Here is a 15,168-nt window from a genome sequence, read left to right on the forward strand (position 1 = left end):
CCCGCAGCCCCTCAGACTCGAGCTCGGTGGGGCTGGGACAGCCACGCGGGACCCCCTTGCAATGCGGAGTGAAGGAGATGAAGCTGGAGAGGAAACAGAAGAAGAGAATATTAAGTATATTGTAAAATAAACAAAAAATAGAACTTATTTTTATTATGAAAGTGACTATTTTCATCTTTTATTATATAAATATATCACAGCGTCTGAGTATATGTACCATATAGTGAGTTATTTTTACCGAGTTTTGTGTTGTGTATTTGTTGTTTTTATAAACAGCTGTTAAAAGTTTTAAGGGAAAAAAAGACTAATAAAAATGTTTTAAAACGAAAGGATAAGAATAAAGAATGATAGCCTGTCTGAGGCAGGAGGAGGTTTTCGCATTTATGAAATGCCATCATGGTGGCAGACACCACGGCCTGCTAACTAGCTCAGGAAAAGGAGGGATAAGAGGAAGAGAGAGAAGGAAAAGATTTCTCTTTGTTTCTTCTTGTTTTTAACTCCCTTTTTTCTTCCCTAAAAGCACCCAGCTTTTAAGAGTCCTGGCTGTCAGATGCCCAGTTCTTTAGGAACAGCTGGCCCTTACCCAGGCAACTGCCGCCTGTCTGTCCCAGGGCTCGCTGCGGGGTCTGAGCTCACTGGGAAACCCCTCTCCTTCCTGGCCGGCCCTGTTTCCCATTCGAGCACTGACTACCTGAACTCTGCTACAGGATTAATCGGGGACTGTTGCACCAATTTTTCAAACGGCTGCTCTTCTGCCCCTCCCCAGGAGAGGAAGAGAGGTCACGCCGTCTCCTCAGGCCCCACGCGCTGCCTCCCTCCCTCCAGCCAATTTCATGTTGGACCGCAGGGCCGGGAGGGCCGGCAGCCAGGCCTGCCGGGGGGAGGAAGGCCTTGGAGCCAAGCCCACCCACAGCCCCAGTTAGACGTCCCACTCTGGAAGGTTCCTGGAGGGTCCTGCTATAGGACGGACAGGCCTCTGCCACCTGACCCTCCGGGCCACCATCATAATGACAAAGTACCTCTTGTCTGCTACCTTACCTATGCAACCCCTGCCTCCCTGGGAAAGGTAGAGGCTGCACAGCCCATTTCATAGATAAGGCAAGTTACAGAGCCTGCAAGGGGGGCCTCAGTGTCCTTAAGCCACACTTCTGATCATTGGAAGAGCCAGACCTGGGTCCAGACTCAAAGCTCTAGATTCTTTCTCCAGAGTGGAGATTCGGGCCATTTAAATTCACCAGCAAAGCCCTACCAGAAAAGGAAAAGTGGATGTTTTTTCCTTTTTTTTTTTCTGTTCTTGTTCTGCCTTGTTTCATTCTTCCCCCCACCCCAGTCTGGAAAGATTCCAGAGGCAGGGCCTTAGGTATGTAGGGAATGTGAGCAGAGGCAGCGCAGCCAGCCTCTGCCTCCACCCCTGTAGGGGACTCTCCCCACCCCCCACCCCACCCCCCCCCACCCCCCCACCCCCCCCCACCCCCGCGTCTGGCTAGTGCGCATCCCCCAGGGTCTCAGCCGTTCACGCCAAAGCCCTGGCTCACCACCCAGCCCTCCTTCCGGCCGCCTCCACTGCAGAGGTTTCAGAGAGAAGGATTTGGAACTCAGTGGCGCTGTCAGCTCTGACGTTCCCCAGGGGAGCCTGGCTGCTCTCTGAGGACCAATGGTGGCCAAAGACTCAAGGGATAAAGACACAAGGCAAGTAGAAGGTAGGGAGGGATAGAGGGAAAGAGAAGGGAAGGAGGAAGGAAGAATAGAAGGAAGAGAAAAATGAAGGAGGGAGGGAGGGAGGGAGATGGTGGAGGAATTTACCTGAAAATATGCATGTTAATATACATTATGTGCCAGGTACTGTGCCTTATGATGGCTTATTTTCAAATATTAATAGATTTATTTTGTACTTACATTATACATCAGATACCTAATTGTGATATATATGTGTGTGTGTGTGTGTGTGTGTGTATTCATTGAATTCTCAAAACAACCCTATAGTTAAAACATTATTTACCCATTTTACAGTTGAGTAAGACATAGAGCAGTTAAGGAATTTGCCCAAGAGTAGATGTCTAATAAATTGTAGAGCCAGGATTTGGGCCCAGGCTGTCTGACTCCAAATTTGCTCACTTACCCACGAAACCATACTACTTCTTACGGGAGAGAAACAAGTCCTGCCTTTAAGGATCCTACAGTTGGAGCAGAAGCTGTCATGAAAATGGACTACTGCTTTACTACACAGCGAGTTCTCGAACGGCAGTGTAAACAAAGAAGTAGCTGGCCAGAGGACAGAATTGCCAATCCTGGATCTTCAAGGATGAATAGGAGTTTGTCAGGGGCAGGAAAGGGAATTGAACCTCCTTGGGAATAGCCCATTAAAAGGCAGTGAACCATGGAAAAGCCTGGCAGGTGTGGGGAGCAGTCGGAGGTCCAGGGTGGCGGGAGTGCAGGACGCACACTGGAGAGCAGAGAGACCAAGGTAGATGTGAGACCTCAGAGCTGCGCGAGCCAAGCGAGGCCAGAGCCTGCCGGCGGGGTGTTTGAGGAGACTAGTAAGACAAGCTCTGATTTGGGAAGAGACCTGTGGCAATGTAGAGAAAGGCCTCGAAGAGAAGATAGATAGGGCTCTGTCACCCAAAATGGTCTTGGGGGCTCCCAGGGGTTCACTCTGTGGCTAGAAAACACTGCTTTCCACGGGGATCACAAAAGTCTTTATGGCAGCTCAGAAGCTCTGCCCTGGGAGGGGTGTCCCGGGATCTGCTGACACCCCTCCCAGCCCCAAACCCCCTGCAGGTAGACCTGAGCCTTAGCCCACCACCAACACCCTGGCTGGCCTCTCCCCACCCAGCGTGAAGCCCACTGGGCCTGCCCAGGGCCACTAGCATTTGGGGAGGACTCACTGGGCTTCAGGCCTTCCCTCTGCCTCCCCGAGGAACCCAAGACCTCCCTCTGTCAGTCACCCCGGGCCCATCCCTGAATCCAGCCACAGTCATCCCGGACAGCAAAAGGGCCGGGCCCGTCTGTCAGCGTGGCTTAGGGGGGATTTTCAGCCTTCCTCCTCAATTTTGGAAGCCATGACTTTAAGAAATGCCAAATACAAGGACCATTAAGAAAATTCTCCCCAAAATCAAGTTTCTCTAATAAGTGAAGGTTAAAACTCTCTCCTTGAGCAGCCAAATTCTAGAAATGGAAAGTTTCATGGGGCAGGAGTTCAGTTAGTTAATTTGCACCTTAAAAAATATGGTTCAGGCCTGGGCTCATGCTTGTAATCCTAGCACTCTGGGAGGCCGAGGCTGGAGGATCGCCTGAGGCCAGGAACTTGAGACCAGCCTGAGCAAGAGCAGTGTCTCTACAAAAAATAGAAAAATTAGCTGGGCACAGTGGCATGTACCTGTAGTCCCAGCCACTCAGGAGGAGGCTGGGGCAAGAGGATCATTTGAGCCCAGGAGTTTGAGGTTGCAGTGAGCTATGACGATGCCACTGCACTCTACCCAGGGCAACAGAGTGAGAGACTCTGTCTCAAAAAAAACCAAAAACAAAAACAAAAAAAGTATGGTTCAATGTTTGCGTGTAGGGACAGCCATGTGTAGAAGAGGCCACTCCAGCTGTTTCCCCCTGAGCAGGAATCAGGAAAGGGGAAGGAGGGTCTCCTTTTGACTCAACCAAGGGGACCTACAATGACTGATGAAATGGTGTATTTAAAAGCTCTTTGTAAAGTGTAAACTAAAAACCTTAAATGTAAGATGCTGTTGTTACTATTTCTGTTGCTGTTGCTATTATAGATATGCCAAAAGGCCCTTTTCAGAAGACGGCTTTGCCTTTTCAATTTCATAGCAAGAAGCCCAGGTCTGATACTGCAGAAAGATGAGGAGAGGGGCAAGAAGAGGCAGCTCTCCCAGGGCCAGAGAAAGGAAGGCGAAAAGCCCCCAGGGTGCCTTTCAGGAATGGCCAGGACTGAGATTGAGCTAAGCTTGCCCTACACCAGAGACAAGGCTGTGGCCAGACTGAGCCCAAAGGCCAAGCAGTCACCCACTGCCCTTGCTGGGACCAAAAGTCCAAAGCAACAAGTGACCTGTCCTTCAAGACTCAGGATCCGAGATCTCAGAGCTGGAGGAATCCTAGGCGGTTACTGGTAGGCAGGAGAACTGAGGGGCAAATTCAAGAAATGAAGTGACCAGACCACAGACCAAAGTCACACAGCTAATTACTGCCAGAGGCAGGACAGACTCAGGTGTCTTCCCAGGCCAGTTCCTCCTGCTACCCCACAATGGGTGTCCGGATAGAGACAGGCCCTTCTTGATGGCCTGGCGAATGTCCCCTGCCTCGCCTGCAGCCATCGCCCCGTGCACACTCAGATGGTGGGGAAGCTGGGGACATGGCCTTGTGGGGCGGCACTTATTTATATTTTCTAGTCTGGGTTAAACAGTGCCCTGGGAAACCCCTGGGAAAAGACGGTGAGGGATGCCAGCTAGCAGGACCAGTAAAAACAGAATTGGGCATTTGGCAAAGCTTGTTTCTCTAACTCAACGATAGGTTCTAGTAGGAAATTTTTAAACATGTTTTAAAAAAACAATGTTATAGTGCCACTTCCCCAGTATGGAATAAATAATGTGCATTCTTTTTTGAACAGACTGTCATATTCTGATGTCATTGAAATAAACAGATGAGTCACAGAAGAGCTATTGGAGGCTCTTGTGAATGCCATATCTCAGCCCTGCGCCATGGTGTGTGTTTCATCTTCACCCCTGACTTTCACACCCCGGGACAAAGATGATTGCATTCATGGGGTTTGGGACAAGTCCAGTGTGGAATTGGTTGAAAGAATCATTTTCGTGGGCCATGAAATGAGAAAGATGGATCCTGAGTTCCCCAGAGCGGTGGAAGAGGAGACTCAACACATGCAGGGTCTCAGGGGATGTGGTCCATGTGGCCACAGACTGGGTGCCAAGGGACACGGGGGAGGAGGCCACTCCAGTTCAGAGGAAGAGAACACTGAGACATGAAGGAAGATTCTCTCCACTGCCTAATTATGTGTCTTCTTTATTCAGTCCTTCAACAGAGATTTATTGAGCATCTACTATGTGCTAGGCACTGTTCTAGGTATCAAGGACTCCAAAGAGGATCAAGACAAAGTCCTTGTTCTCCAGAAATTTAAACTTTAACTGCAGGAGTGTGCCAATCAACAAACAAATAACGTCAGAGGGTGGTAAGTTCACTTTAGATTAACACTATAGAGGAGACAGACATGCCAGCTTGGCTCGGGTGGGTGCTTTATACATGAAGAACTGAGACACGGGGCAGGGGAAAGTAGCAAGAAAAAGGAGAAGGAAGCCCGGCCATGCAGCACCCACTAGACAGCTGCCCTCACAGGGGTGACATCCAAGGGAGTGGGGTAGCCCAGGCATCCCAGCAGGCCAGAGCATGGCCTGGGCGAGACAGCACTACACAGGCTGCGAGTGCGGGAGGGAAGGCAGAGTCCACCCTCAGCCCTGGGGTATCCTTGAGAGGCTGAGGACTCACAGAGGGAAGATTGCTAAGGGTCTGGAGGCTGGCTGAAGGCCACCCTCACTTCCCTGGCAGATGGCCTCTCATCTCCGAGACCCAATGAGAGCAAGACACTGGCAGGCAGCAAATGTGCCAAGTGTTGCAAAGGGGGCCAGACCGGACCACACAGGCCAGGGTCCCTGAGCCTCCATCACAGATGCCCTTGACATTTGTTTCATACCTTTCAGCATGCAGGAATCTGATGTGGGAGGGGGTGGATTTGGTGCTGATACACATAGCATCAGACAGCCCGCGTGTCCCTGCCAGCAGGAGCTCCTACCTGGAACCTACGGTGTCCACCTCCTACATTTAGACCGGAAGCCTAGAGACCAGAGGTGCTGCTACCCATCCTACAGTACACAGGACAGTCCCCACAACAAAGACTTACCCTGCCCAAGATGCCCGTAATGCTAAGATTAAGCTGCCCTGGCTCAGTCTGACCACATCCTCCGCTAGATACCTGGATGGAATCATTTACAAGGGACAAAGGGTGCAAGAGTGCTAAAAAGGAAACAAACAGTGAGCTCTTCAGGTGCCCTGCATCACACTATAGGCTGGTCGTCTATACTTGCATTTAGAATACCATTATCAGTGAGAAACTGGGACCAAGACGACATTTCTGGCAACAGGGGAACCACCGTGATCCTTTCTGCCATTCTTTGCCCTGACTACTCCAGCACTGCAAATGTGTGCAGAGCAGAGGGTCTTGGGTTTTACATACTAGGATGACATAAAATATGGCGGAGCATGTGACACTCACCTTTGGACCTGCTAGTGACAGAGAAATAAAGAACAGAATTGATAAAAATGCTATGTGTCTATTTTCTGAATTCTACCCTTCATCGAGGCCCTAGCAGAAGAAACAGGAAAAGGTCATCAGGTTGTTAAATCAAGACATGTGGGCTGAGGATTTTTTTGTGGTCTGTCAAAGGTGAGTGAAGAAATTGTGGTTCAAAAGGCATGAGCAGCCCAACTGCAATTTGCAGCGAGGGATGCTGGGTGAACTCTGAGTAACTGACAGTAGGATTGACTGTCAGAGTAACCCTGCTTTCTCAGTGACCTTGTAAGGTGACACAGGGACAGGAGATGCTCTCAGCTCCCCACTAGGGCTGTGCAACTAGACTCTGTAGATGACTGTGTTTAGCAGCCCCTATAGGGGGAGGGGAGATGAGCAGGCCGTAGGGCTTGAGAGCAGGGTTAGGGAGGGTCTCCGTGAACAGCCCTCATCTCCTCCAGCTCCACTTGCCTGGAGATCCCCCCATCCTTCCCCCCACCCTGCTGCTTGACTTTGGCAACATCACTACGAACTAGAGTTTCCCCATGGAGAAAACAAGGACGGCAAGACCTGACATAACTAAGGCTCTGTAAATTATAAGGGGCAAAAAGTAATCCAAACCGACTTAAGCCAGAAAAGGAACGTGTTGATGCAAGTAACTGGAAAATCGAGGGTGGTTCTCACTGCACCAGGCACGAGTGTTTGGATGCTGGAGCTCACACAGTGTGATGGGGCTCAGGGTGTCTCGTTCATGCCTGGCCTTCTGTCGCCCTGACTTCACTCTCAGGAAGCCTCTCCTGAGCTGGTGGCAAAGTGGCTCCCAGCAGCTGCAGACTGAAAGCAGTAGATGCTCCTAACCTCAAGCCCAGAGGGAAAGAGAGCTTCTCCATCTCCATACCTGCACGCGATGGACCAGAACTGAGTCTCCCTGGCTCTGACGGGCCGGGCTTGGGGCACACGTTCAGCACTGGATGAAACATTATAGTCAAGAGACTAAACGGAATTGATTGGCCAAGCCTGTGTCACCTGAGAAACAGGTAGTCGAGGGGGGTGGTGGAGGTTTCCCAAGGAAATGAGGGATGAGAGGCTAAGCCTGCAAAAATGGCAGATGACGACTACTCACCGTAGGTAGTTACCTAGAAAATATATGACACGGATACGATGTGACGAGGCTGGAGAATTTCCAGTGCACCAGATACATAAGTGACATATAAAGATGTTATCATGTTAGCAACTGAAAAACAACACTAAGTTTCCTATCAACATCCTTGAAAGTCTATGAGATTTTCTTCATTGGACTCAAAATGCTATTTTCACTTGGAATTAAAAATTAAGTTTAGAGTCAGGCACAGTGGCTCACACCTGTAATCCTAGCACTTTGGGAGGCCAAGGCAGGAGGACCGCTTGAGGCCAAGAGTTAGAGTCCAGCCTGAGCAAGAGCAAGACCTCATCTCTACAAAAAAAAGAAATATTAGCCAGGTGTGGTCATGCATGCCTGTAGTCCCAGCTACTCCCCAAGCTGTGACAGGAGGATCTCTCGAGCCCAGAAGTTTGAGGCTGCGGTGGGCTGTGACAACATTACTGCACCCTGGTCTGGGCAGCAGAGCAAGAACGTGTCTCAGAAAAATAAAATAAATTTTAAAAGTGCAGCCTAAAATGTATCTCTTCACCTAAACTGGAGGAGGACGAAGGGGAGAAAGAGAACAGCTGCCAAACCCTGCTCAGTCCTGGAATAAAATCTAATTAGCTGAAGAGAGGTTCATTCACCTTTCAAGTGTATCTCAGGGTGACCCCGCTCCGTGACCTTGGTATGAAAATGACTTCGTCTTCCGTATCCTATTGATTGTGGTCGATTGGATGTAGCGACTGGAGAAGTAAAAGATTGCCTAGTTACAGGTGAGAGGGTGAATTCACAGAATGAGGTGAAAAATATGATGGTCGTTAATGATTCACGTCCTTTCTTGAAAGGCCAAAGCAAAGCTGCCAGCAGGTTCAGCTGTCCCCATTTAACCAGTGATTGGGAAAGACCCGAATCACATGGCGAAGACACAGCAGAGGGGTGATCTGAACCGGCTGGGCTAAGCCCAATGCCAGGTCTGCTCCACTGTAACACCATGATTTGCACCTAACAAGCCCTTGATGAATGTCTGCTGTCGGATGCCTTCCCACTTACAGGGTGTCGTGTGTAAGATGCTGGAGCTCATGGGATTAAGGAAAGCTGACGAGCTAATTAATTGGAAGCCTGAAACCAGACCTGGTGTAAGTGTTGGAGTAAAGCCAATGCAACTATTGGGGGAAGTAATGGGAACAGCTCTTTTACAGAGTGACTGCTGTGTGCCAGAGATTTGGCAAGTTTATCCCCAACCCTCGTAAAAGTTCTGCAAGGTAGGGATTGTTATCCCCATCTTATAAAGATCCTCAATCTCGGAGAAGAGGGTCATTGCCTGGGGTTCTACACCTACCAAACTGCGGAGCTGGGATTCAAACCTAGGCCGGCTGAGTCGAAAGCACAAGCTTTTCCACTCTGCCATGCTTCCCCACCATTGGTGGTGGAACAGTGATCTCTAGTCTACCTTGTTCATGGGTGGGGCGAGGGGCGGCAAGAAGTGTTTCTAAAGAATGAGGGAGACTGTGAGTCCGTGGAAGCCCAGGGCAGTGGCCTGCGTCTCATAGGTAGGCCTCAGCCCATGATCACCCAGGCACAGCTGGTAAGGCCAGCCTTCAGCTCATGCCCACCAGGGGCATTGCCCACACACACCCTTGTGGACAATTAGAACTTTCCAGCTGATGGCGGCCAATGCAATGTTATCCCCTATTCCCTCCTGCACTAGAGAAAAAGCACGTGAACTGGAGTCCTGGGGCTGCCACTGACTTGCTATGTCACATGAGTACATGTGTCATCTCTCTGAGCACAGGAAGAAAAAGAAAAAATAAAAAAAGGAGACTGAGAGGATAAAAATCTACTTGCGTCTCGGAAAAGTTACCTGGCAACAACTTGCCATGAGGGATAAACTTATGTGAACATACTGTATATTGTAAAAACTATAAGCACCATAAAGACATGAATTAATCCAAGAAACGGTATCTAATCTGTATACGTTTCTCGGGGCTGCCGTAACAAAGTACCACACACTGGTTGAAAGCAACAGAAATCTCTTCTCTCGCAGTTTAGGAGGCCAGAAGTCTACAGCCAAGGTGCCAGCAGAACCGGTTCCTCCTGGAGGAAGCCACCTGGGCCTTTCTCCCACCTTCTTTCCCGAGGGCTGCCAAGCCTTGACTTGTGGTTGCAAGACTCTAAGCTCTGCCTACCTTGTCTTCACGTGGCCCTCTTCCCCACGTGTCTGTGTCCCTTTCTGTCTATAAGGATACTTTCCCTGGATTTAGAACCCAGCCTAATCCAATATGATCTCATCTCCATCCTCACCTTAATTACATTTGCAAAGACCCTATTTCCAAAGAAAGTCACATTCTGAGTTTCTAAATGGATGTGAATTCTGGGGGAGACACTATTCGACCCACTATGTAATGTAATGTCTTCGTTTACAGCTGAGGAAGCTGAGGCCTTGCAAAGGGAAGCGAGCTGCCCAACGTCATCCGGTTTTACACAGTGCCACGCGCATAAACGCTATTAAAGAGCAAAGAGGCAGGTCTGGCTTTTCAGAGACCATGTATCAGAGAATAAGCCCTCACAGACCCAGATAAACAAGCCCACCCTGCACAAAGTCCAGAGGAAGCCTGCCCAAAATATGCTCTAAAACCCAACCCATACTTCTCCCTCCCGAGGGGCAGAAGAGGGCAGGCACCTAGCACCACAGGAAAATTATCGAAACGGGCGAAAGAAATCAGAGCGTCAACAGTGTGTCGCCAGCCATCTCTTTAACCAGACACACAGTTTGAGAAAGGCCTCCCGCCTCCCCCTTCCCCCCTCCAATCTCCCCCACTTACAGTCTCCAGCCCTGCGGTGGTAGCAGCGAAGCGCGGTCCGGCCTGCAGTTTACGACGTGCGTCTCTGAAATGACTCCGGTCCTCAGGGCCAGGTGTAGCCACTAGGAATTTAAGGGCAACTTGATCCTTAGCTGTTTCTCCACGCTTTTCTGCCTGATTATAAATACAGCTTTGTGAAAAATCCAGCCCCACCACAGTCTCAGGCAAGCTGCATTTTTTTCGAAACTCAACTTTCCTTCCTGGGCATAGAGCATCGGTTTCCAGTCAAGAGCCAAGGCAAGCCTGTCGCCCATGGGGCCGGCCGCGGAAGGCCCAGCCACGTACTGAAATCCTCGTGGCCAAAGATAATTGGCCTCCAAACCACATTCAGCTGCCGGGGTCTGATCAGAAACCGCTGGGTTTCTTTTTCCCTAAACCGATTTAATTCCCACCCCCAAGCCCTCTAACCTTGTTTCCTTTCTTTCTCTGGCCTCATTCCTGGAAAATGGAGTCTGGAAATGCCTGGGGACTGCTTGGGTGGGCCCCAAAGCTTCTGGAGGAAGAGACAGGACTGAAGGTTATGTTATGCATGTTGCTCTTCCCCTGCCCCCATCAGAGCTTCAAGCATGTCCATCCCCTAGACGGTGCCATCGGGCATCTACCCAAAAGAACAAAAGACATTCTATAAAAAAAGACATCTGCACTCGAATGTTTATAGCAGCACAATTCACAATTGCAAAGACATGGAGGACTGAAGGGTACAGAAGGGGTGAAGAAAGAAGCCAGACCCAAAGGCCACATGTTGTAGGATCCCGTCTGTGTGAAATGCACAGGGTAGGTAAATCCATAGAGACAGGAAGCAGATGGGTGGTTGCCAGGGGCTGGGAGAGGAGTGGGGAGTGACTGCTTAATGGGGACAGAGTCTCCTTTGAGGGTGACGAAAATGTTTTGCAACTAAATAGAGGTAATAGGTGCCCAGCATTGTGAATGTGCTAAGTGGCACTGAATGGTGTGCTTTAAAATGGTTAATTTCATGTTATGTGAACTTCACCCCAATTTAAAAAAAAAAAAAAAGAGAGAAGAAAGAAAGAGGGGAAAGGCAGCACGAGGTGGGAAGAGGCAGGAAGCCCTGCAGCCGAGCTGGCTGAGACACAGCGCAGGGCCTGCTCTAAACGAACCCCTCCCTTGCCAAGCCAACGCCGCAGGCTCAATGCAGGGAGCAGCTTCCCCGGGAGCTTCAGCCAAGGAATCCCGCCCTGAGCCCGCTGGGCGGCCCCTGAAGGTAAGAAAGTTCTGCCTCTTCAGTCATCAGCTCAATCTTGGACTTTTTTCCCTGATAATGTTTTTAAAGGGAGAGGCCCCACCTATTTCAGTATCAGAAAAAAATGAAGTGCCATGAGGCACAGTGGGGGAAAACATGTATTTTTTTTAATGTAGGATTCTCAGCCTACTTATTCAGCAGGGCTAAAAATGTACATTTCTAAATTGAACTTAATTCCTGTTTGAGCCCCCGTCCTGCTGCATAGCAAAAACCGAATAATCTTCAGCGTCTGCCATTTCCTTTCTCCAGGGTCTCACCTCAATTCCAGTCTCAGGTCTTATGAAGACGTTTGCTCCTTGCCACGGTCACGTATTCTTTCGTGCCGGCTGCCGAGATGTCCTGAGCCTCAGCTGGACACCTAGACTGCCTTTGCCTGTCTCTCCAGCAAGTCTTCTCCAGGTCTGGGGGGAGGCCCTGTGCCACCACGCTGCTGCCCCGGGTGTCTGGAAGCACGCGGTGGCGCCCATGCCATGCTGACCCCATGAGGAAGAAGGTGGAGCTAAGGCTGCTCTCCCACTCGCTTGCTACTCCCAGACACACAGATCATTCTACTGCTCCCGCGTTACCCAGGGTATTGGGATCTTTCGAGATGGACTCAGACACAGGATGCAGCCTCCATTTCTACCCCACTTTTTTCATGTCATGTTGTGGCACAGGAAGAGATCCGGGTATCTCCCCCTTTCCCAGGTTCCACCGGCCACAAGGGCACAGGTGTGCTCTACTCTCGGATTCCCTGATCCTATTGAAAGGGGCGGCCTTGCAAAAACAACAGGAAAACACCTAACCCCACATAGGGAAATACCTAACCCTACAATTTCCCCAGCAACAGTTACAGATCGACCCTCTGCGGTGTCTCACTAACAGGCACCCTGCAGGAGTTCCGTTTTGCACAACTTCTGAAAAAGCTGAATGAACAGAAAAGAGGTATCTAGCTCTCTCTTTCAAAATTGTTTTTTTGAGAATCTGCTTTTACAGATTCCCGAGTAAACAGCAGAAGGAGCCGCAGCCTCAACCACAGAGTCGCATCTCCTGTGCTGACCCCTTCTCCAAGGAAGGGCAGGAAACCGACGCTTGGACTTTGACATCCTCGCAGTTTTCATTATCTACCTGCTGCCGCTTTTGTTATCAACTGACAGCCGTCTATTTTTTTCTTCTCTTCGTGCCCATTAAAATCAGCGAGCCACTTGACCTCGCTGCTGGCATCTCCCTGCTCTTTCTTTGGGATGCCACGCTGTCTCTCTGCTCTCTTCCCCCTTCTCTCCCTCTCATTCTCTCTGTCCTTCTAAAGGATGAGATAAATTTTACTTTTATATCTTAATCTCTGCGTGAGAAATCTTTCTCCAGCCGCGCCGTGAGCACCTACTAAGCTCTGCACCCTAACACTAGACGCAGTCTCTGAGGCAGGATTCAAGTCCACACTTGACTTGAAAGCGCAGGTGCTTCTTCCTACACTACAGTACCTTGTTGGATTTAGTCGGTGTCTTAGACAGACATGAAATCTTTTGACTGCAGTTGGGGTGAGGAGACTGTCAGGTAGAAACACTGAGGCTCTCCTACATAGCAGAGCCTCAAGAGCATTGTCAACAGACTGCAGAGACGGAAGCTGTCAGGCGGAGGTTTGTCCAGGGCCCCTTCTTCTCTGCACCCATCCCACACCCTCACTCCATCAAGGCTCCCTGGCCCCTTCAGGAAACTGGCAAACAGTTTACTTGGAAAAGCCAAAAAGACATAAGAGTTTATATAAAAAAATGAATAGCTGAGAAATTGCAGGCAATGGACAAACCTTGGAAACATTAAGTAAGAGAAACCAAACACAAAAAGCCACATATTGTATGGCTCCATTGACATGATTCCATTTATATGAAATGTCCACAATAGGCAAATCCATTGAGACAGAAAGTACATCAGTGGTTTCTAGGGACTAGGAGGAAGGAAAAATGGGGTGCCTGTTTAATGGGTACAGGATTTCTTTTTGGGATGGTGAGAATGTTCTGGAATTAGATAGTGGTGATGGCTGTACAACATCATGAGTGTCCTGGAAGTCACTGAATTTATACTACGTCGTTGTTAAGGTGCTGAATTATTATGTGCATTTTATTTCATAAAATCCAGATGTGCTTGAGTTTGGTCATTAGGACCATTTTATCTCTGGTTGGAGAGCTCAAGGGAGGAATCTACATTGAAGCAGCGTTAGGGGGTAGGGTATTGGCTCCTAGCCTTTGCCCTTGAATATGCAGTTCAGGACAGCTTCTTGTTTAACTCCATCATCTTGTCACTTCTCTTTTCAAATTCTTGATGTATCTAGTTCAGACCCTCTAGCCCTTGATAAGCCTTAGCTGGAACAGAAGGAAATTCTGACATTTGGGATTTTGCTTATTTCCAGACAATTGTGAATGTCCAGAGTTGGAGACACAGACTTCTAGCCCCAACAGAAGGTACCCTCCGTGGTCTGGGAATGAGAGTCCTTTTGCCCTGTTTCCTGCTCCGTCAAGGCCCCGTGAAAGAACATATCATTCTCTGATAACAGCAGTCTCCCACGGAAGTACTAGCCAGGCCCAAGGCTGTTTAGCCTCTGAGGTCAGAGGGGATCAGGCGCATTCAGCATGGTCTGGCCACAGACGATTCTCTAATATCAGTAGTGACCACCTTGGGTTACAGCCTTACTGGATGCCAAGTCTGGTGCCAGGCATTTCATTTAATTCTCACAAAAAAGCATGAAAATGGTGCTATCATTTCCATTTGACAAATGGGAACGCAGGGTCCCAACTGGCTATGCGTCACTCCTAAGGTCACACAGCTGATAGGGAGCAGAGCTGAGATTGAAACCCAGGGTCACCTGCAAAGCCTAAACTCCTAAGCGTGATATCGCTCTGCCTCTTTCCTCCCAGCCCTGGTGAGATCCCCCCAGGCGTCTTCACCCCTGCTGCTCTGACTTGCCAGTTCCCCACACCCACTGGTGTTGAGATTCTAGGGTGAAAGTGAGGGGGATGTTCCGGTTCTGGTGACGGCAGGATAGCTTATATCAAACCATCCCTCTGACATGTAACGATTATATAATCTGGACAAAATAGCTTCAAAAACAACTGCTTTAAAGCACCGGACAGCAACTCAAACAGGCCAAAATGGAGGGGATCCACCCTCGAAAGGAACCCTTATTAACTCGCTCTTCCCCTGAAGGCGTGTCCCCATTATACTGTGCGTGGGGGAGAGAGTGACTGGAACTCTGGGGGGAAATGCTTTAAGTGAGGGAGCTACAGAGGTGCCCTAAAGTCTATGTACCAACGCTCCTCACCTCCTTGGCTGACTGCTAAATGGTTCACACACAGGGCGCGACACTAAGTTACCCAGAAGAAAGCAACTGTGATAAGACTGAAAGGCTGCGGAGAGCCTGGAGTTCAAGTCCTGCCAAGCTGGAGAGGCTTTGGCCTTTTCCTTGAAACACTTTCAGGCCCACACCTTAGGAATAAGGACCACATCCTACAACTAAGGTCTGCACCCCGAGAATAAGGAAAAAACAGAGACTCACTCCAATAAAGGTTAAAACTAAGCTTCCGCAGGACGAACGTGATCTGTCAATGATTTGACCATCTGCTAGGACAGAACTTAATACTTTTCATAT

At 49.4% G+C, this 15,168-nt stretch overlaps 1 protein-coding gene across 2 annotated transcripts in view; it reads right to left on the bottom strand.

Moving 5' to 3' along the window:
• Nucleotides 1–11: 11 nt before the first annotated feature.
• The window catches only part of LOC138392940 (uncharacterized), a 52,631-nt gene continuing 37,474 nt past the window's right edge, over nucleotides 12–15,168 (bottom strand). Inside the window, exons 14-17 of one of the 2 annotated variants that reach the window (XM_069483862.1) lie at nucleotides 10,697–10,781; nucleotides 10,250–10,350; nucleotides 8,072–8,170; nucleotides 21–83 (exon numbers count right to left, since the gene is read on the bottom strand). In XM_069483862.1, coding sequence (XP_069339963.1) covers nucleotides 8,141–8,170; nucleotides 10,250–10,350; nucleotides 10,697–10,781 — 216 coding nt within the window. In that variant the 3' untranslated portion in view covers nucleotides 21–83; nucleotides 8,072–8,140. Of the gene's footprint in view, nucleotides 84–8,071; nucleotides 8,171–10,249; nucleotides 10,351–10,696; nucleotides 10,782–15,168 lie in introns of both variants that reach the window. The other variant, XM_069483861.1, reaches the window with a different exon arrangement.

Source organism: Eulemur rufifrons, chromosome 10 (assembly GCF_041146395.1).
Source record: "Eulemur rufifrons isolate Redbay chromosome 10, OSU_ERuf_1, whole genome shotgun sequence".
Lineage (NCBI taxonomy): Eukaryota > Metazoa > Chordata > Mammalia > Primates > Lemuridae > Eulemur > Eulemur rufifrons.